Source organism: Acartia tonsa, chromosome 4 (assembly GCF_053477335.1).
Source record: "Acartia tonsa isolate MP-2025a chromosome 4, ASM5347733v1, whole genome shotgun sequence".
Classification (NCBI taxonomy): Eukaryota; Metazoa; Arthropoda; class Copepoda; order Calanoida; family Acartiidae; genus Acartia; species Acartia tonsa.
In genome coordinates this window covers 9,068,400-9,094,417 of record NC_137263.1, presented here as the reverse complement: position 1 = coordinate 9,094,417, position 26,018 = coordinate 9,068,400, and the positions used below count along the sequence as shown (strand labels likewise).

General features: G+C 32.0%; 1 protein-coding gene across 4 annotated transcripts; it reads left to right on the top strand.

The window, feature by feature from the left end:
• Window positions 1–1,713: 1,713 nt before the first annotated feature.
• Window positions 1,714–25,338, top strand: LOC145315952 (proline dehydrogenase 1, mitochondrial-like). 4 transcript variants are annotated; one of them, XM_080156185.1, is made up of 23 exons: window positions 1,714–2,498; window positions 4,430–4,481; window positions 5,211–5,307; window positions 5,611–5,670; window positions 10,828–10,989; window positions 11,437–11,511; window positions 13,181–13,212; window positions 13,296–13,311; window positions 13,756–13,881; window positions 14,391–14,438; window positions 15,313–15,446; window positions 16,383–16,449; window positions 16,974–17,096; window positions 18,229–18,299; window positions 19,308–19,419; window positions 19,966–20,082; window positions 20,398–20,444; window positions 20,846–20,941; window positions 21,235–21,323; window positions 23,151–23,226; window positions 23,774–23,830; window positions 24,690–24,807; window positions 25,227–25,338. In XM_080156185.1, exons 1-22 carry the CDS (start codon window positions 2,369–2,371, stop codon window positions 24,769–24,771), a joined length of 1,869 nt encoding a protein of 622 aa, XP_080012311.1. In that variant the 5' UTR covers window positions 1,714–2,368; the 3' UTR covers window positions 24,772–24,807; window positions 25,227–25,338. The 4 variants fall into 4 exon arrangements, with proteins under 4 accessions (XP_080012311.1, XP_080012310.1, XP_080012309.1 ...); XM_080156184.1 differs by lacking the exons at window positions 13,181–13,212; window positions 13,296–13,311 and adding an exon at window positions 12,901–12,948; XM_080156183.1 differs by lacking the exons at window positions 13,181–13,212; window positions 13,296–13,311 and having other exon boundaries at window positions 11,437–11,559.
• Window positions 25,339–26,018: the final 680 nt, after the last annotated feature.

Genomic DNA, 26,018 nt, shown 5'->3' with positions numbered 1-26,018 from the left:
AGTTACCCACCCACCCCCCCCCCCCCCCCTGCACCGAACGTCCCACATGTATAGAGTTTCCTTTACACCTGTGCTGTACTTACAAACATACAAATATTCCCTCCAAACTAAATTCAATAGTACATTTTACATAATGCACATATTGATGCTGCGCCTCAAGACTTCCAGGTACACTTTCACAAAGCTGTAATTTAAATTTTATAATCAAACTAAGGCAAAATGTTATTTAAGGCCATAGCTCTTGGTAGTCCCAAAAAAGTTTAGAAATTGTGTGTAAAAATATTTTTTTGGTTCTTATGTTATCGACGTTTTAAAGATCTTAATTTGCACATAATACCAAATAAGATTCAACATAAAAACGAAGCCTTAAGTGGTATAACCTTATCTGTATATTAAGGATGGGAATGGAGATAAATTTTAGAATAAAATCATTGATTGAAAAGATTTAATATTAACCCGGAAAACTTTTTATTATTTGCAAAGTTATTTTTCTCCCCCCTCCCTGATATTTCAAACATTATATGCATATAAGAATACAAAAATAATTAAGAGTATCTCTTAAGTACAAAGCTTTTACAATTTGTGAAAATATTCCACTTTATACTTGTAGTATAGACCTTGTTACTAAACATTTTTCCAAAGGTATTTGCAATTTATACAAAACAAAAAGAAACGGTCAATGACATTAACGTTTAATTTAATAGAACCTTGACAATTGTTATATATCATCGTGTTGTTTTGTTAATTGTTATTATTTTGTATATTTTTTATTCTTGGTTAAAATACCTTACAATGTTAGTAAATTAGTAACTGTACTATATAATACAACATAAACATGCAGCTACTTAATGTTAATATAATACACCTTTAAAATATAATGACAGCTGTTAAATATTTACATTTTATTTCTAATATTGATACTACACTTTTGAAATTTTTAAAGATTTATTTTAGTTAAATGCCATTGGAATTCTGTGCTTGTAGATTCCAATAGAAGTGATTAATATATACTGAAAATGTGTCAACACCCTTTATGGTGAAGTTAAGGGGGTGGCATTCCCCTCACACCTTCAAAAACTTTATGCAATAACCCTAATACTTTAAAACACCCCTGAAAGTTGGGTGTCAAATTAGAAAGACAAACCACTTTTACAAAAACCTTTACACGCCACTGAAATTAATCATGATCATTATTGACCTTGTTTTTATTTCAAGCATTTTTTTTACAATTAAATCAGATAAAGACAATTTTATGTAAGCAAGATATCTTGCATAAAGACAATTTGTTGTTTTAGAGTATAAATAGACTACTCTAATTTTAAATTATATAATAGACTATTTTAAATTTAAAATAATTTGTTAAATTATTACCTATTACCCAAGGATATGAGGTTAAGTAATACCCGACAGACAGCCAATCCTTTGATTGCACGACCTTTCTCTGTAAGTCTTAAATGTGTAAGATATGTAGTAAATGTTAAAGTGCCACAAATTAATATTACATGTCTTCATATGTTATTTAAAAATCGATATTTCTAAATTTAGAATTTAATACATAAATATTAATGTACATGGTGTTTTTTCCTCTATTTTATGATTTTGTCTATATCTATTTATAATTAGTCTAATATACGTGCCTACTTGGTCTAATAGAAGTGCATAATAATCGTTGTATCTGATTTTTCCTTCACAAGCTTAAATAAACGCAAAAGAAAGTTTTGACATACCTGAGCGTTTACTGAGAATTGTGTTAGTATGTGATGGCAGGCCGAACAGTTGGGCTTACCTAAGCAAAGCATCACACAGCGGCACATGTGCTTGTACTCTTTTGGGCGCGGTACACACACCCACACACACACTCTGTCTCTGCCCCCATTCATGTTAATAGTATGAGGGATATAAAGTAAAAAATCAAGTGATGGGCCGAGTAATTTACCAGTCTCCCAGCAAGGGCTTATTTACAACATTCAAAAGTATTTGCTCTGTAGTAAGGTGACCAGAAAAGTTTATACATTTTAAGTTTGATTCTTATTTGCTTATTCATCTGGTTTTTTAGTTAATTAATTCATAATGCTTGTTATACCAAAATGTTTTTTTATTGTCATTTGATACACCTCAATACTAATTTAAAGTGATGAAAAGTTATTTTAAAAGTCTTTTAGAAAAAAAACGGTGTTAATGTTTTGCTATTTTTAAAAATTTATATTATTTAGTAAGTCTTCAAAGATTTTAACTTTTTAAGTCAAAAAAAGCTTTAATGAAAATACTGAATTTGTTTTGTTATTTTTTTGCTATGAACGCCAGGGGCGATGTAAACAATTATATTTGACAAAAGTTATTTATTTTTTTTGCATTGATTAGATATAAAATGCGAGGCAAGGGAAGATTGAAACAGCTGGTTGGTAGCAGATCCTCTGACTGGCTGATTTCTGGCAGGACAGCTCTGGCTACAACCCAGGCCAGGATCAATACTTCTGCCCAGGACAAAGCAGCTTCAGGTTAATACACTTTACATTTTTTTTATAAAGAAATTAAAAGTTTTTAGATTAATCTTTTTGGTGTTTTTAGTATTCTATAATATTAGTTTTCTTCTGTCGGTAACTATGAAACTTATAGCTTTCCTTGTAAATATTATTACTATTGGATTATTGGATATTTGAAATTGATTTATTTATTTCATCCCCCTGTTCATTTTTACTTACTTTTGTTTGACCCCTAAAAAAATATTTTTACTTATTATGTACTCTTAAGTTATGATAAAAAAAATTAATTACTCCTTATGTAGATTAAAATTAAAGTTTTTACAATATTACTATGTTATTAAAACCCAACCAAGATTCAATAAATCCCGTTGTTAAGAAAAATAATTCATATATTGGTTTGTTATTTACAAATTTATTATTATATGACAAAAGAGTTAGCTACTCTATACTAATTTATAAGATTCCGTATATTAAAATCTGTAATAGAAGGAAAAATAACCTTAAACAATAACTTAAAATCATAGAGTTACTATACTAAAACTTTGCATTAAAAAGCTGTACAAAGATCATGCGACGAACAGTAAAGAAAAATCTAACGCAATTGTATAGAAAAGTACGCTTAAAGGTGCAAATACTGAATAAAAAACCTAAGCAAAACAAATAAAAAGGTACAGAAAATTACAAAACTGAATGTTGCAACATCTATAATACAAAGTAGAACGATGTTTGTTTGTCTGTCTGTCTGTGTGTTTGTTTGTAGCGAAGGATCTCGCTAACCACTAAACCGATCGGGTTCTCCTTACAGGGTAGCTTCTCATAGGTCCCGGGAAGGTTTATAACTATTTTCTTGGGGGGTGGGATACCCCTAACCCCCCCCCCCCAAAAAAAAATGAGAAAAAAAAAATTTAAATCTAAAACACGAAAAATTAGTTTGATAAAACCTCTTGGGGCAAAGCCCCTAGAGTCTAGAGGCGAAGCCGCTAGTCTATAAACAAAGTAGAATAATGTCTGTCTGTTTGTTTGTTTGTAGCGAAGGATCTCGCTAACCGCTAACCGATCGGGTTCTCCTTTACAGGAAAGCTTCTCATATGCCCCTAGAGGCTAGGGGCGAAGCCGCTAGTATATTATATTATAGCCACAAGCGTACCTACTAGTTAAGAACCAAAATGAAAAACAAGCCACCACAATATTCATTTACAATCAAGTAACTGCTATCCAGATTGATGGAATTTGACAGTCAAGATCGGCTGAGAAAATATGTCAGGGAGAGAAGGGACATAAAATAAATAAAATTGATCTTGTACCCAAAGTTAAAAAATCGCTCTAATTTTTTTAATTAAAGACTTTGATATTTTTATTCTGAAATCTTGTTTGGTGGGAACAAACAATCAGTTCCCAATCATTTTCACAAATAATTTTAATCTACAAAAGGGTAATTTTGTTTATCTTTGTAATTGGGAGTGTAACTTGAGTACTGAGAACCCCCCTCCCTTATCTTTGAAAAAAATTAAATATAAGCGGAAAGGGATAGTTTTTCATTACTTTAGGTTAGGTTAGGTTATAATGGATACTGGGCAGACCAGTAGCGTCAGGGGACTGCAGGTATAGGACCCGCAAGGTTAGGGGCCCTCTCAGGAGTTAGGTAAAGGGGGAAAAATGAGAAAAAATACTCTAAATATTCATTGTACAATGGTCTATTTGTTAGATACTTTTGCGGTTATAGCCATGTAACAACATTACTGCAAACTATAAATTTAAATCTAATTAATTTTCTTGTATTCATTCGAATCCGGTTCTCATCCATACGAAAAAACTATGTCTATCATCGTATTATATCCAGCTTTCTACGAATATAAAAATGTACAATCATAATTGTACGTTCTATATCCGCGGAAAGCCGTTTATGATACGATGAAAGAAATAACTATTATTTTATTTAATTTTAGCAAGTGTTGGGGTAGAGGATGCAGCTGACAAGATTTCTTTCAATGATCCAAAGTAGGTCTTTGAAAAGGAGTGAATCTACTCTTTATGCCATACTTGTCGTTCGGTCATAATTTACTTTTAAACCCTCCATTAAGATTTTTGTTTATGCTCATGCGTAATGCAAACAAAATTTTAAGATATTTAGACTAAGAAATACACAGCCTAATTTGACCCAATTTAATGTAAAAATGTGTAGAATATCTATCTAAAAAACAAGGATGACAACATCCATAAGTAGCGAAGCATAAAAAAGAGTTATAAACTGGTTATAAAGCAGATGTTCAGTCAGTTGTCATAACAAAGAAAAGAAAGAGAGGGAATATGCAAAAACTAAAAGAAGATCACGAAAAAAAATGTCTTTTGAAAAATAACCAACAGACAAGCGGATAAAACAAAGTATAGACTAGATGCGCATATGTCATAGGAATCTTCACTAAAAATGTTAGCTTCAATAGCAGCTGAGAAAATCATATTTTCCCCATAGAGTTACGGACTAAGGATAGACAAAGTGATTTATAGAGTAGCTAAAATCCTAAATATAACAACAATTTTTTAAAAGCGAATCACATAATTGATGGACTGAAATGTTACCAATGATATATCAGTTCCAATTAAAGCTTTAATCCCGATTTGTTCCCCAAAAGATGACAAATTATTAAAATTAGATCTATCAATACAAAAATTGATTTTGAAAGACACAATATTGCAACAAACCTATTAATTTACTTGATTTGATTGTAGAGAGGCGTACATCAGCAAGAAGACGAGTGAAATTTTCCGCGCCTACTTTGTCCTCACCCTCTGCGGAATCAGACCTTTGGTGGAAAACAATGATAAGGTACTTTCCAGTATGGCTTTGAAACCGATTGATATCCGCTGGATTAGAAACGGTTTGGAGCCATGCTAAAAAATCGTATTATAGACATTTTTGTACAAATAATAAAATCAAACTATCAAAATAATACCAGTTTTGTTGGCCCTGGTCTTTGGCCCTTCGAGGTCAACAAAACTGGAATTTTTGAACCTAAAAATCCTACAATTTATGAAAACGCTAAGATAGATTAATTTTCATTTTACATTGACCTGGGGAAAAAAACCTCCTTTTTAATTTACAATTGACTATTAATGAATTTCTTTTTAGTTGATGAAACTTGGTCAGAAAATTCTTGGCAAAGCACTTTTCGGACAACTTATGAAACAGGAATTGTTCAGTCTTTAATCAAAGGAATTGTTGAAATATTTGGTGTTGACGCAAGACTACTAATATTTGATTTTTTTTGCTACAGTCTTAAAATGCACAGTGTGTTCTATAAATTAATTGGAATCATCTAAACAATGTGTAAATATGACAGCTTCCTTCATATTGCATTTGGACAAAAACGAACCCTTTAAAGAAATATGTTTTTGATGCTTATTTTAGGGGTTCTGGGTACTTTTCCCCGAATCGATTCCCCATAATCGAATTCCCTTTTTTATATTCCTAAACTTCATTTTGCCTATGTGACGGATTCCCTTTAAAAATGATACCCCTGAAGTATGATATCCATAATGCGCTAATTCTAATTACACTTTGCCGACAGATCATATATCCTATAGTCCACATTTCCAAGTGCCCTTGATCTCCATTCCTAAGTACCCTTCTAATTATAATTGCTCTTAAAAAGGGGGTAAAGCAATAAAATCAAAGACCCCATATCCTGTACTTAAATCAGCGTGCAATAAGGGGTTGTAAAAAATGATTGGGTTTAAAATATTGCCACGGTCGTAGCGGTCATGCGTGTTGCGTCATATTGGAAGGGTGACGCAAATTTCAGATCTCGTTTTTTCGCTGATTTTACTTCATAAGATAAAAGCGATGCTTGCAAGATAATTTTTATTCAAATCGCGAAATCTGGGATCTGAAATTTGCGTCACCCTTCTAAACTGAAAGTGGGGAAGAGAATAAGGGAGGGGGTAGAACCGGTTATAATAATGTTTTGTTTTCTTGACTTTAGATTAAACTTCACCGTAAAAAAATAGATGAAAGAAGGGGAAGTATACAAAATGATTGAAAAGGATAAACGTAGACACTCCCAATCTTCCCCCTCCCCATATTTGTATTAATAAAACTTAAATCAAATTCAAATATTTATTGGAACAAAACAACATATAAAGGGTGTGCAAAAAAATGCGGAACTTTTGAAATTGCGCGGCTTGTGTTAATAGTAGAAAAATGTTACGCATACCGTTAGAACCGCTAGGAATTCTATTTTTTGGAAATTTAAAAACAATTCCTGTGCTACGCTAGTTTAGGAGCTACATGTTAAAATGTCCCAACTGACTTAAAACTTGACTTGCGAGTAAATTTTGGGACATATTACGATCTGGCTCCTTGATTATTTGTAGAACAGGTCAGGTACCGTTCTTGTATTTCCAAAAAATACAGGTCATAGCGGTTCTAACGGTATGCGTAACATTCTTCTACTATTAACACAAGCCGCGCAATTTGAAATTTAAAAATGTAGGCATCTCTTTTTGCAAAATATCTTCTCTAATTTTTAGTTATATTTTAAAATTTACTCGCAAGTCAAGTTTTGCCTCAGTTGGGACATTTTAACACGTAGCTCCGTAACTATAAGTAGTAGAGGAATCGTTCTTACATTTCCAAAAAATAGACTTCTTAGCGGTTCTAACGGTATGCGTAACATTTTTCTACTATTAATACAAGCCGCGCAATTTCAATTTGAAAAAGGTCCGCATTTTTTTTGCACACCCTTTACATTTAAAATCAACATTTATAAATGATAATTACATTGCATTAAAAATTTATTAATAAACTATTTGTTAACAATGAATACTATAGATTTATTTTAAAGTTAGTATGTTTTTCAACCTATATGTTTAACACATTATATTACAAGTATCCAATGACTGAAAAACGCCGGGGGACGGTGTTGAAAAAAAATGTTTTTATATAATTTATTTCAAGTTAAATATGAAACAAACTATGAATTTATATATTTTTAAAACTTATTCTAAATAATGAAAAAAAAATCACGCCCTTTATAATTCAAGCATCGATTGCATATATTTCTTTATCACTCTGTTTATTTGCAATGCTTTGGAGGGGATGAAAAGTCTTGACAAAAATGTATTGTCCTTCCCTTTATTCTATTATATAAAGTAAAAAAAAAATTTCTTCTGAAGGTTAAGATTTCAATAACTACTGAACTGAATGAGTTCTCCCTTTTAAGGAAGTTCCACATAGGTCCCGATATGCTTTTTAGTTATCATATGTTTAGATTTATGGTTTTTTTACCCTTATTAAGACAAAAGGATCATGTTACTTGTCGATGCAGCGCTGCACTTACAAGTAACATGTTTAACTTTGCTGCACTTACAAGTAACATGTTAAAGGGAGATAAAAAAAAAGGAGATAGACAGACAATGTTAGTTATATTTTTATCGAAAATAAGCTTTTTAGTCATTTCTAAAGAACTTCAAAACCCCAAACAACTTTCTCATCTTGAACCAAATTATACAAGGAAAACTCCTCCCACTCTTTTTCTCCTGAGAAATTTCCACCAATTTCTAAATTAAACCTTTGATTTAAAAAATCTCCACCCTCTAAAAAACATAACTCAGGGCAATTTCATGTACAACCCCCTCCGGCTCCCTCCCTTCTATTCCAACAAAATTAAACCAGAAAAACTCGTCCCACTTTTTTATTAGTAAGTATCTCTATAGGGAATGGAGGGGGGATATTGCTGCATCTACAAGTAACATGTATGAGTTTGCTGCATCTACAAGTAACATGTGATAAGCGCTGCATCGACAAGTAACATGATCCAGAAAAAATCCCTAGATGCTAGGGGCGCAACCATTTGGATGAGATAAATCGCTAAATCTCCTGCGGAGATTTTGCCATGTACAAAATTATTGAACAAAAGAAACTTTGTAATCGACACAAAATATACCTTTTCAATAACTATTCCATATGCATTAGTACACTATCTTATATTTTTATTACGGTTTTTTTGAAAATATTTATTATTGCAATAATGTGCGCAAGTGAAGGCACACTAATATTTTTATTGTAATATCAATGAATTCTGTCTTTCCTCACCAGAAATAAAGGGAATATATTTCTTTATTTGTCATTTTTAACAAATGGTTAGTAGTTATTTAGTTTAAATTGGCTGAAATTACAATTTCGTAAGCAATCTACTTCTTTGTTGGCTCGGATCTTCAGGGAAATAAAAGTGTAAAAAATTTTAATTTCCGTATCCGTAATGAACAATACGAAAGGATTTTTTGATATTTCATTGTATTTGTAACAATTACGAATTTCTAGGAGCGAAGTAGGTAATAACCAAAAGCTATTTTATAAACTATTATTAATATTATATTTTAAAATCTTAAATGTAAATTTAAATAGAAAATCACTTTACTCTTTTCTATTCTTTTAAGTGTTGTCCTTTCCCGGCCCTTAATAGGAACTTACAACTTTCAAATTTTACGACTTATAATATTATTAGATTATAACTAGAATGAAATAAAAAAGTTTTCACATTTAAACCTTCCTTATGTTCTTGTTTTGATATATATCCAAGATCTTACTATTTTTGTTCATACTGGCAATTTTTTTCTTTTATTTTGTTGCGTTTTAGTACCTTAAAACCGACTTAATTATTTTTTAAAAAACTTAAATTACTTCAAAAACTAAGAGGTCTACAAAAAAACCGATTGCATATCTGAATTCTATCGAAAATTTTACATCTACTACGTACTAAAAGCACCGGCTAGCTATTCTAAATAAAAAGCAAAAAAGTTAAGACACCTTCTTTATGAAAATATAGCTTTAATGTGAAAAATTGTGAATTTTCTAAAAAGTTTTGTAATGTAAGAGTGTCCCTGCATTGTCATATGGGATAAATTAAATCTCCCGCCATTTAAATATAATACATTGTAATTAGAGTATTTAACAATCCTATGTCAAAACTTTTGCCGATAAAATAATATTGTTTCTATGGATATCAGATACTGGGCTAACTGTTAAGAGGAAATACGATCTCATGGATGTAAGACATTTAGGTAGGATAAGTACATTGGGGAAAAGTGTCGGAAAGAATAACAATGGATACAATAAATTATGGTAATCTAGTTTGTGGAAATCTATTTGTGGGAATTTAAACAGTGCAGTGGAAATCGAATTAGGGAAATGTGTAGGATACCCATTTTAGGATAGGTTAGGAGCGGTTAGAAGAAATTAGCTTGGATAGTAATCCGTAGGGATAAGGCAGGGAATAAAATTAATTTTTTAAGAATAAGGTGTGGGGGTTTTATTTGCCAAGAAATAGGTTCGAGTAAAAGCAAGATATGTATACCTATCTATAGTACAAAGTAGTAGGATGACTAGGTAATGACTATCTTCACATCATCCTGTGTTGATTTAAAGCTATCAATTTTGGGGGTAGGATACATCACTTCCATAAAATAACTCTCTACCCTTTTTAGATTTTTTTTCAATATTGAAAAGAGGAATTTTCCATCATTATTATTAAATTCAAACACATAAAATATATTTTTAAAATTTGAGAATGAATACCGAACACAAACAAATTTAGAGCATTTTCTTTTTTTTTATCAAGAAAAATGTACAATTGACACATAGAGTCTTACCACATTGTAGTTAGAATATTTTCCTTCAAGCTTTCTACCGAATATTTTCAATTTGATTTAGAAAAATGTCATTGTCTGAAAACAAACTAAAAGTTGTTTCATTTTTGCACAATTTTTAAAAAACATTTCATATTAAACCTTGTTTTGCAATTGTGTTGATCATGACACAGTAAAATCGGGTACAACAGTCTAGAGCAGCAGTGACTTTTTGGATCGTGGAAAGAAAACGAAGTAACGGGTTTCGTAGTATTTTCACAGTAGCTTTTGATAGGTTATATTAGGATAGGTTAAGTAAATGATAATAAATGCCCCGCAGTGGCTTAAAATAGGATAATTCTACTGTGAAAATACACTAAATTTCTTTCCACGATCCTACTACTTTTCTGACAAAACTCTAAGGGTATTAAGTAAAGTGACGCCCAACAGAAAACCAACTATTTAATTTTTATTTCTGAGAAATTCCTTGGCTGTGCACTGTAAGGACTTGCTAAAATATTATATTTACTCACTAGCATTATTCTAAACGCTGGCATCAATAGGAAGGAGCTAATGTCAGGTTTGGCCCTAGAGTCGTACCTATCACCTCTTCTTCAAAAAACTGGTTTTTATAATATTATTTTTAATGTCTTGTGAATGTGCTTGAGATAATTGGCCAGTATACAAAAAAAGGAAAAATACTGAAGAATAAAATGAACAGACTTTTTATGGCCACTTTGTTGCCGGGGAGGACAAGGAGAAGATCAAGCCCATCATCTCGAGGATGCAGTCCTTTGGTGTCAAGTCCATCCTTGACTACAGCGTAGAGGAGGACATGGCAGACACCAAGGAGAAGGAGAAGGGTGTGGAAGCAAGGAAAACGGTGATTATATTTGGGTTAATTGTTCGGACTGCAATCGACGGGACGTAAATGTATTTCGCCCGCAAGAATAACAACTAATCCAATCGTTTTATAGTTCACTGTTATACTCTAACTTCTCTTTATTTTGGATTTGGATTTGGCTTCCTTACAGTAAATAAATAAACTTTGAAATGAGCCTATATTTATATGTTTCTGGGTTTTAGTTGTATTGAATTTATTACAGTGAAATATTTGAAATTATTTAAAACGGTCAACCACTAACAGTTCAATGTGCCTCAATTGTATTTATTACAGTGATATATTTAAAACGGTCAACCACTAACAGTTCAATGTAAACCATGTTAGGGCAATAACCGTTGGTCGAAATAAACGCGCCAATTTAAAAATATACCTGAAAATTTACATCAATCAATATCAATCAATCAGTTAATTGTTATATATATGTAGGTCCCTGAGGCACAATCAACAGCGCATAAACAGTTGGCCCAGTACACAGCCATTGATGAGTCTGAGCACAAGGAGGTGGACAGGAAGCACAAGCTTAACTCTGCCAGAGTTTACTTCTACCAGGTAAACAGGATACAAGAATAGGTCAATATGGACGAGTCTGACCAGAAGGAGGTGAACAGGAAGCACAAGCTCAACTCTGCCAGAGTTTACTTCTACCAGGTAAACAGGATACAAGGATAGGTCAACATTGATGAGTCTGAGCACAAGGAGGTGGACAGGAAGCACAAGCTCAACTCTACCAGGTAAACAGGATACAAGGATAGGTCAACATTGATGAGTCTGAGCACAAGGAGGTGGACAGGAAGCACAAGCTCAACTCTACCAGGTAAACAGGATACAAGGATAGGTCAACATTGATGAGTCTGAGCACAAGGAATTGGACAGGAAGCATAAGCTCAACTCTGCCAGAGTTTACTTCTACCAGGTATACAGGATACAAGGATAGGTCAACATTGATGAGTCTGACCACAAGGAGGTGGACAGGAAGCACAAGCTCAACTCTGCCAGAGTTTACTTCTACTAGGTATACAGGATACAGGGATAGGTCAACATTGATGAGTCTGAGCACAGGGAGGTGGACAGGAATCATAAGATCAACTCTACCAGGTATACCAGATACAAGGAAAGGTAAATATTGATGAGTCTGAGCACAAGGAATTGGACAGGAAGCATAAGCTCAACTCTGCCAGAGTTTACTTCTACCAGGTAAACAGGATACAAGGATAGGTCAACATTGATGAGTCTGAGCACAAGGAGGTGGACAGGAAGCACAAGCTCAACTCTACCAGGTAAACAGGATACAAGGATAGGTCAACATTGATGAGTCTGAGCACAATGAATTGGACAGGAAGCATAAGCTCAACTCTGCCAGAGTTTACTTCTACCAGGTATACAGGATACAAGGATAGGTCAACATTGATGAGTCTGACCACAAGGAGGTGGACAGGAAGCACAAGCTCAACTCTGCCAGAGTTTACTTCTACTAGGTATACAGGATACAGGGATAGGTCAACATTGATGAGTCTGAGCACAGGGAGGTGGACAGGAATCATAAGATCAACTCTACCAGGTATACCAGATACAAGGAAAGGTAAAAATTGATGAGGTTGAGCACAATGAATTGGACAGGAAGCATAAGCTCAACTCTGCCAGAGTTTACTTCTACCAGGTAAACAGGATACAAGGATAGGTCAACATTGATGAGTCTGAGCACAAGGAGGTGGACAGGAAGCACAAGCTCAACTCTACCAGTTAAACAGGATACAAGGATAGGTCAACATTGATGAGTCTGAGCACAAGGAATTGGACAGGAAGCATAAGCTCAACTCTGCCAGAGTTTACTTCTACCAGGTAAACAGGATACAAGGATAGGTCAACATTAATAAGTCTGAGCACAAGAAGGTGGACAGGAAGCACAAGCTCAACTCTGCCAGAGTTTACTTCTACCAGGTATACAGGATAAAGGGTAGGTAAACATTGATGAGTCTGAGCACAAGGAGGTGGACAGGAAGCATAAGCTTAACTCTGCCAGAGTTTACTTCTACCAGGTATACAGGATACAAGGATAGGTCAATATTGATGAGTCTGAGCACAAGGAGGTGGAAAGGAAGCATAAGCTCAACTCTGCCAGGTATACAGAATAAAGGGATAGGTCAACATTAATGAGTCTGAGTACAAGGAGGTGGACAGGAAGCATAAGCTCAACTCTGCCAGGTGTACAGGATAAAGGGATAGGTCAACATTGATGAGTCTGAGCACAAGGAGGTGAACAGGAAGCTCAAGCTCAACTCTGCCAGAGTTTACTTCTACCAGGTAAACAGGATACATGGATAGGTCAACAGTTATATTACCCAGTTATAATTATAACCATACGATATTCTTTAAAAGATCCTTCTCGTAAATAGCAAAAATAAACAAAGTTTCATAAATCTTTCAGGTTAAACAAGTATTTTACCTGACCTAACTGTCCTAAGTCCGTGCTCTACTGCTATTGTGACGTAGTTACGTATTTACCATATTTATATAATAGCGTAACTTTTAGAAATGATTATGTAATAATTTTTTTCGAAACCGATTAATATCCCGTGGATAAGAACCGGTTCTCAGCCACACTGAAAAATCATGAATTTTATCGTTTTATATCCTTCGACATCTCGAGGCCAACAAAACTAGATTTAATCTTATAATTGTACATTTTTTATATTCGCGGAAAGCTGTTTATAAAAAGATGCGATATATAACTATTATTGAATCCAGGGTGAAGCAAACTGTGATAGGAACATGCAAACCTTTCTGGACTGTATCGACGCCGTCAAGGGGTCCACCGGAGGCACGGGATTCTCCGCTATTAAACTGACGGCTCTGGGTAGACCAGAAATCCTGGTAGGTTTTTTTTCATTTAAAGTGTTCTACTTACACAAATAAAATCTTAGAATTTAGGAAAAAATCGGAATTTAAAAGAATTAGTGCAGTTTTTTATGAATAGCTATATGCTACTTTGTAAGAATTCGCCTCTATAAATCATTTTACTATATGTATGCAAATTAATTATGTCAAGCCTACATAAAATCCAATTTTTAAAACTTTAAACTAAACTTTATACTGAACTTTAAACATTTTTGTCCTGTCCTTTGAAGAAACTTTTATTCATATGTTTAAATTCAATAGGTAAAACTTTTGAAAAAAAGGTTATATTCTAATTTGTAGTCTCAGAAATTGTCAATCAAATGCTTTGTTTATATCAAGAAAATTAATAATTTATAAAATTATTCTAATTTGCATTATAAGAAACAATTTTTAAGTACAAATTTTTAGGAAAGTGTTATGAAAGAAAGTTATTTTATAAGCCTTAAACTATTTTTGTGAGAAAAAAAAACTAAAACTTTTTTCAGATTCGGCTTTCAGATTGTATTGAGAAGACAAGGAGATATTATACACAGGTCAGTAACATCTATACAACAAGAATATCCTATTATAAATTAGAAAGTATTTTGTCTGAAACTAGAGATCTCTGAAATTGATAGTCCGAAAATGTTATACTTTTCCGGTAAGCTTTATTAATAATTTACGATGGTTTAAAGCTATTTTCCTGACACCCCCCGCCCTCCACAAGAGGCTAACTAGTTTATAAGATTGTTTTTGTCTCTTAGATTTTTAAAAGAAAATTATCAGTAAAAGACGATATTTAAACATGTCAAATTCTATAAATAGTTTGCTCTTTATTTAACTGTTAATTGTTGGATTTATATTTGTTTATGTGATTATTAACTTTCTAGCAAGAGCTGCAGCCGCATAACTTGTTTATTAAAAAAAAGCCGTTTCCTTTTTTATAATAAGCAGCTGCCAATAAAAAATCTGTTACAAGAGTAGATGAAACTTTTTGGTCAATTATAACAGCTCTAGAAGTTAATGTGCATCTTAATAACCAAACAGAATGCTCGCTATCTTCAATTTGATGACAGGCAAAAGTCTCAAATCAATTTTGTACGAGAAAATTTTCTGTACTGACTTTTCGACATTTACAAAAATTTGTAGAAGGATACATTTCTTTACTAAAATATACTAAACTAAAATATGTTTTAAACCAAATTAAATTCAACTTTTATAATCAGTTTTAGTGATTATTTGCCTTTGTACTTTTAACACAAGTACATTTTTGGATATTTGATTTCTGTCACAGTACATTTATATACAATAGTAACAGTTTGTAGTACTTTGAATAATTTTGATATTACATGTTTTTAAAAATTCCCTCTAACCCACGAAAAGGCAGGTTTTATTCCGGTGGAATACTGACTGATAAATTTATTATAGGTTACTGGTAAGAAGGGTATGGTGATCAAGGGTAACGTGAACAGAGACAGCTTTCAAGATATTTTCAAGGAAAAGAAGATTCAGACAGCAGATGTGGACAAGTTCCTGGAGAATATGGTGGGGGATAAAGAAGGGTAATCTTTTATTATTATTTATGGCATCGTATTTTAGACAGCTTTTCGTAAATATTCAAATGAAAATTGGAAAATTAAAACTGGTTTTGTTAGAGAGGTGCATTAAGTTTATGATTTTTATTTCTAAATTCGTGGAAAATTTTTGTAATTCGATGCCAAACATGCTGAGAAGCAGTCCTAATCCACAGGATATTAATCGGTTTCGAAGCCATTCTAGAAAGTGTATTCTTTAGATATTATCTTTCCTCGCTAAGTAAAAAGATGTATTTATGGATGGTTGCAGAGAAAATGCAGGATCTCGCGGTCATACACAAATACAACATGACAGGGTTGATGCAAGATTTAGATTCCAATTTTCGCGTTTTATGATAATTGTCCAACCCCCATATAGAATACAGGATAGGGTCCTACACCCTCCCATAAAATTAAGTCCCCCCCCCCTTATAAAATTGCATCACTAATCTTGTATTGCATATAATCACGAGGTCCAGCATTTTCTCTGCAACCATCGTATGCATGTACATATATATGACGTTACAGAATTAATTTGACTTTATTATAGAACTAACATAAAAGAATATCTCTAAATACAACCAAATCCAAAAATACTCAATTTTCTCACAAATTTCTATATAATTGTTTAATAGTTATTTCTCGCATCGTATTATAAACGGCTTTCCGCGGATATAGAAAGTACAAATATGAGATTAAAACTAGTTTTTTTTAGCCCCGTGGTGCCGAAGGCACCGGCTAAAAAAACTGGTTTTAATCTTATGATTGTACATTTTTATATTCGTAGAAAGCTGGATATAATACGATGCTAGACATAGTTTTTTCGTATGGATGAGAACCGGTTCCTATCCACCGGATTCGAATGAATACGAGAAAATCTATTATTAAATATTTTCTTTATTGTTTCATTTTTTCATATTTTAGTATAATCCACTTATTTGACTGGTCGAGCCTCATTGATCATGGTAAACAATTGGGAGATGTTTTCCAGGTTATTTTTATTTTTTTTACCTACTATTTTTATATAAATTTTATATTTAATTAACTTTTTTGTTTCATAGATATTAATAAGAACTATATCCATGGGTGGCAATGGCATGTGATTTTTTCTTGCAAATTAAGAATTAACCATATTGGATTGAGATTTTTTTATGGATTTTTTTTATATTTGGGTTTGGTATTTTCACTTTGAAATATGTAGTATAAACGAAGTAGCTTATAGTGCCTAATAAAATATGACATCATATAAATGTACAATGAATGTACAGTTTATATCAGTTTAGATCAATAACAATATGTACTGGCCTATCATTGGTCATTTGTATTGTATGACGTCATTTTTTATTGGGCACTATAAGCTGCTTCAGTATAAACACGTAGAAAATCGATCATTTTCTGATTATAAAATTGTAGGAGGATTTTTTTTATGTCTGTATCTAATTTCTAAATTGAAGAAGACTTTTTGATTCTGATGAAATCAAAGTTGACCTTGTTAGCAAAGGTTGTATAATTCAGGTGCCCAACCTAGAGACTGGTAAAATGGAACCTCTAATTACTGGAGATGATAATGGAGCTCTCACTAAAGATGAAGAAATTCAATTCAGAAACATGGTCAACAGATTGCATAAAATCTTTACGGTAAGTCTTTTTTAATTTTGTTCCAATGCACGCCAAGCTACAATTGAATCAAGACAAAAGTAAGTGCCGAGCTCTGGGACCTATGTATGGTGAAATTAGACATATAACCATGATGATTCCAGGTAAAACCAAAATATTTCAGCGGGATCTTTTTGAGAAAATTAGATTAAAAAATTTCAAGTTCAATTTTCACCCCCTAGGAGTTGCCGCATAATCATGACAAGAAAAGCAAAGATTATTTATTTAAAATTTTGAACAACTTTGCTTTTATAAAATTTTTCATAAAACCACTCCTGAAGGGAGTTCATTCATTGCCATTTTTATCAGTTGCTTTGCTAAGGTCACGAAAATTCATCCTTAAATAAATCATATATAGAGAGGTTTTATGAAAGACTTAATAAAAGCAAAGTTGTTCAAAATTTCAAATTTATAATCTTTGCTTTTCTTGTCATGATTATGCGGCAACTCCTAGGGGGTGAAAATTGAATTTGAAATTTTCAAATCTAATTTTCTCAAAAAGATCCCGCTGAAATATTTTGGTTTTACCTGGAATCATCATGGTTTTATGTCTAATTTCACCATACATAGGTCATAGAGCTCGGCACTTACTTTTGTCTTGATTCAATTGTAGCCTGGTGTGAATGATTTGTTTGAAAGGTTCATGGTGCTTTATAACTAGCTTTGTCGATCAAATTCTTGATCAATTTATCAAATAAAATATCATGATAGAAATCAATAGGATAAAATGTACTTTTGCTTTCACTTTTCGGTCAGTGAAAAAAAATAACCATTTTTATCAAAGTTTTTATGCCAACGAATGCAAGAATGTGTTTATAAAGTTTAGGTACCAATATAATTTATCAGTTCAATCTCGCTCTCTGATTCGACCCACACCTAAGAATGGATATAGAATACGTGGATATATTGACAGGGGGAAATTTTTACGTCTATTTAGTTAGCTAATATGGACCTCATTTATTTATCAGTTCGTTCATCCAGCAGGATGGGAGTATCATTATTTTGAACTTCTGAAAGTATCACTTTATTAGAGAACATAAAAATCTGGTGCAACATCCGAGTAATTATATATAGATTACCCAAAGAGCGTGCCATTGATTTGATTGTTTTTTAGTATGCACGTGAACAGAATGTGAGAGTTATGATTGACGCAGAACAATCTTACTTCCAACCAGCTATTCATAGGTATTATTTTAATCAAGGCTGCTCGGTTAGTACGCAACATAAAACGTAAAAATTTAGGACTTCCTTACACTGTAAAAGTAGTTATCTTGAAGAAGCTTATAGTGGCTAATAATAATGAGTAATGACGTCATGCAATACAAATGACCAATGATTGTCCAGTATACATTGTAATTGATCAATGGGAAATGTATACTTGCCATGGTTTTTTTTGGACTTGCATTAAGGCTTAAATCTACTGGTTGGTTGTCTGTAGGCTGTTATTCTAGGCTAAGTCCACAAACCATGGATAAATATGTCATCTAAAAAATGCATTTTGCATCCTACTTTTCCACAATGAATTATAACATCATTTTTTGTCTTCATGGCATTAAAAAATCTAAATGTAAATGTTATCAATAAAGATAATAATCAATGTTAAAATGTCAAAAGTGGAGGCAAAGTAGTTTTTTCTAGAGGTTCCATATTTATTTCTATTATAATGGCCCGGTCAAGACTGGCATAATCATAGCTTAGTTCAAGTCATAGCCAAAGATTTTAAAATTGCACCTAATTTTACTATTAGTGTAGCGTTATATTTAAAGTGGGAATGTATCGGCCCCAAAAAGACAAATGCACATTTAGGACATAATGGAAAGGGTGACTTATAAAAGGTTTTGTTGCCTATGGGTCTTTGGCTGACATAATCTTAAATTTTGTTCATAAATTTTGGTTTCAGAAAAAGAAAAAAAAGTTGTGGCGAATCCGTTCTGAAATAGTTATTTGTCGCATCGTATTATAAACAGCTTTCCGCAGATATAAAAATATAAGATTAAAAAAGTTTTGTAAGCCTCGAGATACCGATGGCACATTTTTATATTCGTAGAAAACTGGATATGATACGATACGATACATGATTTTCCAGTATGGCTTAGAACTGGTTCTAATCCAGCGGATATTAATCAGTTTCAAAGCCATACTGGAAAGGTTATTATTGGTTTTTCTAAAAATAGGAAGTTAATTTTTGTTTAGGTTAGCCATTGAAATGATGAGATCTTATAACACAGACAGAGCAATTGTGTTTAATACTTACCAATGTTATCTCAAGAAAGCTCACAAAACAATTGTTCTTGATCTTGAACAGGTTAGTATTATATGCAATTACAAGCGGATGAGCTCCTAGCATTTAGGAGATTGTGTTTTTAGGAGTAATGAAAATAGGAAAATAGCCTAAACCAAACTTAGATATAAAAATTAAATATAGCCTCAAACCATCCTTGAACCTATAAGAAACTTTCACATAAAATGTTGAACTGAATCGGTTCAGTATTTATTGAAATCCTAAAAAAACCTTAAAGGACAATTATGTCCAAAGATAGCGCAGTAATAACAAGCTATCGATATTTTTTTAAGCAAAGCGGATAAACATTAGAAACACCCTACTACTCTATTTTATTGAAATTATTAGTTTATTAATTTTCATTTAGAAGAAAAAGTATTTTTTAGAACGGATTAAGCAGATAGACGTCTTGTTACTGTGATAACCTAGCACTTTGTATCAAAGAGAATCCAATAAAAAAAATTTGGAGCTAAACTTGTTTGTGGAGCTTCCATGGAGCAAGACAGACAGACAGACAAAGAGACATTCTATTGCTATCTTGATTAATAAATATGAATAATAACAATTTAGGCAAAGAGGCAAAACTTTTATTTTGGAGCTAAACTTGTTCGTGGAGCCTATATGGAGCAAGAGAGGGCAAGAGCAGCTCTGCTCGGATATAAAGATCCAATTAATCCAAATTACGAGGTAAGTTGTCATTTAATAATCTTTTGGTCATATTTTAAAGGTTCAAAAATAAGACTAAAATATTTCCTTTTTTCAAAGATGAAGATTTGACTATATTCTTTTTTTAATGGAAAGCGTTTTTAAAGTTAAATTTTTTCCGTCAGTACGTCCTTCCGTGACAGATAGCTCTGAGCTTTTCAGAAAGGGGAGTTCCTTAAATTCAGTCTTTTCAATTTAGATATAAAAGATTTTTAGACTTTTGACTTTAGTGATTTTAAAAATGTAGACGTTTTTATGTTTAATAAGTCGCATATCAGCAAATGCATATATATTTAGGCTACAAGTGAGATGTACCATAAAGTATTAGACGAATGTTTAACTAGGTAAGATTAACAATTATCCTTATATAAAATTAACATGGTTTTCGAGTGTCTATCTATCTGTTTGTCTGTTGTAAATGATCGCTATGATCGATATGGTTCACCTTTACAGTGAAGATTTTTTGAAAGGTTTCCTTTAAATCACCACTAGAAAAATTAACAGCCCCCACCCCAAAAATAGCTATTACTTTTTTCTCTTTAAAATTAAACTTGAAAGTGAAGAATCTCACTACCCCCCACCCCTCCTCATAGGAGCCTCTAGTTGCACCTTAAATTACAATGACATTAAATTATGTGGAAAATAAATGACACCTGAAAAATATTTTATTTATAGATGATAAACATTTGTTCGATATCTATATCTTAAACTAGATAAAACTTTAATAAAAAGCTTATTTATTTAGAATCCATGAATTGAAGACCTCTGGAGCAGATCCGCAGCGGGTTGGAATCATGGTTGCCAGCCACAATGCTGATACTGTCAAATTTGGAGTTAGAAGGTAGTAATTTTATCACGGTCTAGTCTCTTGCAATGCATAAATTGCCTATGAATAATTTTCAGTAACTCTATGCAGTAATTGAATCTATATGCCAAGGATGAATGTGTGTCTGTCCAAATAAAAAGGTTATCTCGTTTTTTGCTTCAGATTTTCAATTATTAGATTGTAAGTTTCAGAAAATTATTTCTAAACGTTTATGGGGTGTGTATGTCTGTCCACAAAAGAACAGTTATCTTTATTTTATTTCCGAAAGGCATCAGCTTTTAGGAAAACTAATCTTGTTTGATTTTTAGGATGGCTGAGCTTGGTTTGGATCCACAAGAACGAGTTCTGTGCTTTGCCCAGCTTCTCGGAATGTGTGATCAAATCACTTTCCCTCTTGGTAATTCAAATTAAGATAAATTAGTCTACATCCCATTCTTCCCCCCCAATTTAGTTAAAGGCAATATTTGATACATATAGATTAAGGTTAAAATTAATTTATTGTCGATTGTCTCCATTTTTTAACCATTAACTTTAGTTCGGTGGAAATTGGTATAAAAATTAAATATATAAGTAAATATCAAGTATCAAAAAAATTTACTCTCAATCAATATGTCGATAGAATGTCAGTTGTAGATTTTATTGTTAGATGTCTTACAGTAAAAACCTTTAAAAAAATATAATGTCAACAATACCTCCAGGTTAAACATAAAAAAATATATTGCATTTAACAGTATTATATTTAAGCAAAACCCTTTTTTTTAAAAGCAGATTAACCTAAGTGATACATTTACAAATGTAAAGTGAATTACTTAAAACAAATGTAAAATTAAGGTTTTAAAGTTAGAGTTAGTTGTATTCGTGTGCTTAATAGATGCCCCTGATAAAAATAAGACAACCACCTCCTCCAAACCCTACAGAAATCAAGTTTATTGAATAATTTTATTACCCTGTTTTTGTCTGTAGCAAATGATCTCGTTTTTCCAAGCACAATTAAAACTTCTCCAAAAGAGATTTTGCAATCAAACGGTTGTGAAGTTGCTCAATGAAAAAGGCAATCTTCACAAAAAAATCAGCCGTCTATCTTACATAGGCGCCAAGAAAATTACGTTTCTCCAAGATGTCTGATACAGACGGACAGAAGTACACTTTGATTTGTAGTGTAGCTTTACTGTTAGTAAGAAAAAAAACAAAGTTTTAATATTTTATTTCTCTGGGAGGACTAATGTTTATTTGACTGTGGAAGACTTAATGAGGTCTAATGTATTTGTTATGTAGGATTCTTGACAACTAACAAAAATACATTTGTTTTAATTTACCTTTCTCATCCAACATTCCAGTAGTATTTTCTTTAATTTTTTCTTAATATTTTACTTTTTTTAAAAAGCTTTTCTATAATTTGGTTTAGTCCAACTGTCCAGGACAGTAAGCTCTTTTCGTTAATTTAAACAGGTTAGATTTGTCCTATAGATTTTAAACTTTGCATGAGAATTCCTATAAGAATTAATGTTCGTTGGACCTACAGCTGACAAACCCCACACTGTCCAGTTTTGAGCAATACGATTCCTGTGACGTCATATAAAAAGGGAAGGGATAAAGAAAATCTCTTTCCTTTTCTCCCATCTCTTTTGAAGAAATTTTCTTCCCCCCTTCCCTTTTTCTTTCCCGAAACGTATATGACGTAACTGGAATCGTCTTGCTCAAAACTGGACAATTTGGGGTTTGTCCTACGGCTTAAGAGCTTCACTTTTATGGATATTGTCATCCTTGTTTTAGTTCTACACAGTATATCTGTCTGTAAGTTAGAAATTACAAACAGATAAAAAACTAAGATTAACGCCTAAAATGAAGCATTCTCAGATTAAGATACAGAACATAAATTTAATGCTTCTCTTTTTGTTCATCTGTAAGATATTTAGTCTACTCAAGGGACAGTAAGAAGTTTTTGGTAAAAATTACGCTAAAGATAAAGGAATATAAGATAAGTAGTTGACAAAATAGTCTTCAGTAAATAAAATCCAAAGTGACCCTTCTCAGAAAAAATTATATTTTAAAATTTTCTATTTCTACATTAAACCTTGTGGTAAGTTAAAAGCTTGAACAAACGCTTTGTAAAGGTCTAAAATCACCTGAATTTTTTTGGTTTCCCAACTATCAGTGAGTAATAATGAATAAGTTATTAAGTAACATACCATTTTAAAACGTAGTAATCCTATTTAAATTTTAGGTCAGGCAGGTTACAGTGTGTATAAATATGTTCCTTATGGTCCAGTTAATGAAGTTCTTCCATATTTATCTAGAAGGTAAGTTAACACACAACTGCGGGAGGCCATACTTACCTAATATGATCAACCATACCTAACCTAACTTAACCGATCTAATGATAATTTTGTGAAATAAGATCCTGGGTGCAATTTCTAAAGTAGATAGAGAATATTAATATAAATTCATCTAGTATTAGAATAAAGTATATCTAATAAACGACTGAACTGTTGATCCTATTTAATTTTCTGGGAAGTATATATTGGTCCAGGGAAAGCTTTAGAATTTTAAACAGGGGGTTATTGGCAGATATGGCCACAATGAATAAATACACCACTATAGAATTTATTTTTATTAACAAATAACGCATGGAATCATCCCCAATAAAATTTTTTTAATAACAAAAAATTAATTAAAATAGTTTTTAATTAGCCAAAAGCTTGTTCAGGACTAATAAAATGCTTAACTAAGAGAGTTACACTGGAGCCGTTTAAAGGATCTTAAGTAACACACAGAATCAGACTGACTCATAGAGACAAGTCCAATTGATTAGAAATTTTCAATTTTATTTCATGATTGATTTTTCAGGGCAAATGAGAATGGTTCTATGCTTGCTAAAGTAGCCGTCGAGAAAAATCTTTTGGGGTAAGTCACATTTTATTTTCATTAATAAACTGCTTAAAAGATTTATGCAAATTCGTTTGACTATTTTAGAAAAATAACACAATTTTAACAATAGTTCTGTCAGTATAATTAATAAGAAAATAGAGATAAGTACGTAATTTAGGCTAGATCATAAATAAGGAAAATAAGGGGAATTGTAAAGTAAAAAAGAGAGGGGAAAAGGAAGAGAGATCACACTAACAGAGATGGGTTTTTAATAAATGCCGCGTTTTTTCGACAATTTTATAGACATTGATTGATTGAACGAAGACGATGGGAGAGTATACAACTTAAGAATTCAAAATTTTGAAATTATTATTTTAGCCATTTGTATAATGTCTAATACAACTTAAATCCATTTTCGCTGCATATTTATTAATGCATCTTTTTAGATCTGTATTAGACATTATACAAATGGCCAAAATAATAATTTTAAAATTTTGAATCCTTAAGTTGTATACTCTATTTTAAACCTTATTTCATCTTGAAGATCAATGCCCCGTACGATTTTAACAGAGTATACAAATTAAGAAATCAAAATTTTAAAGTTATCATTTTAGCCATTTGTATAATATCTAATACAGCTCTAAAAAGATGCATTAATAAATATGCAGCGAAAATGGATTTAAGTTGTATTAGACATTATCCAAATGGCTAAAATAATAATCTTAAAATTTTGAATTCTTAAGTTGTATACTCTCCCATCGTCTTCGTTCAATCAATCAATGTCTACAAAATTGTCGAAAAAACGCGGCATTTATTAAAAACCCATCTCAGACATGATTACTTATTGAATAGCTTTGCTTCTAAACACATTTTCATCTTATCATATTAATTTTAGAAAAGAGTTGTTAAGAAGAATATTAACCCTTCAATGGTTTTACAAACCCAAGGGCAGTTTTGTTCCTGTCGGTTTCAAGTAAAGAAAAACATTATATTATAAAAGTGTTAATATATAGGTAAATATACTTTTTTAAATAAAAAAAATCTTAATCTGAAGTGTATAATAGGCAATCAAAGAAAGAAAGTTGAACTCTCCATTAAAAAGCTCATTTTAAAAAATTTTCATTACAAAGATTCCTTGCATGCAATATTTTGTCTTATCGCCCTAGGGATCACTGTTAATTATGATCGAAGGATATATATTCCATGTAAAAATTAGATGTAAGCTATTTCTTTAAGTCTACTTAGAAATCTACATTTTACCTCATTGTTACAAGAATCAACATGCAAAGTTTGAAATTGATAGGACAATTTTCAAATTACAGATCAAGGAACTGTTACAAGAACATAATGCAAAGTCTTAATTCGATAGGATGATTCTAACTTGTCCAGATTTCTGATGACAGCTGTTAGATAACTTTTTATTATGTTTCAGACTGTTTGAATGTACCATTCTATACTGGAGTTGAGATTTTATATATAAGTATGTTGCATAAAATTTCATTATTCTTTTAGTAAAATTTAGCTAAATATATTTATTAGTCATATCTGATATGTTTTTTTTCTCTCGTTTTATTACTTACATTTGTATTAATATATCCATCATAAAAGTACCAGGATGTCTGTCTGTATGTGTGTTTGTTTCTCTGTATGTCCGTGTTCACCGATGGATCTTGCTATCCGCCCAACCGATACGGTTCTCCCTTACAATGTAGCTTCTTTAAAGTTTAAAGATTTCTAGTTATAATTTTTATCAAAGTTATCATGCATTTATCTAATAACAAGGATGACAACATCCATAAAAGCGAAGCACTAAAACGGTAGGACAAACGGACATTAACATTTGTATATTGTCAGAACTGATTAATCAGAATATAAATGTATAAAAGTCGAAACAAAATTACAAGTAAATTTGTTGAAAAACTGCTGGATACAGGATAATGTTTATGGACTTACATTTTTAGAACTTGATTATAGAGTTGCTTCGCTTATAACATTATACTTTGTTGTCCCCGTAATTAATATACCAAAAATCAGATCAATCGAATGATTAGATCACATGAAAATTTGTTGTTAAAAAAGTAAAAAAATCGACATGTTTAAAATGGACGTACGGACATATTGGTAATGATTATAGGGTTGCTACGCTTTCTAAATCGTACCTAACTACTAAAGGAATCACCATGCAAAGTTTGAAATCGATAGGACATTTCTAACATGCCTAAAT

Coding starts and splice junctions, on each gene's coding strand:
- LOC145315952 (XM_080156185.1), top strand. CDS start 2,369: ATGCGAGGCAAGGGAAGATTGAAACAGCTGGTTGGTAGCAGATCCTCT. Junction 11,512..13,180: donor ATGAGTCTGAGCACAAGGAG/GTGGACAGGAAG, acceptor GAGTACAAGGAG/GTGGACAGGAAGCATAAGCT. Junction 18,300..19,307: donor TTCCAACCAGCTATTCATAG/GTATTATTTTAA, acceptor ATTTTTGTTTAG/GTTAGCCATTGAAATGATGA.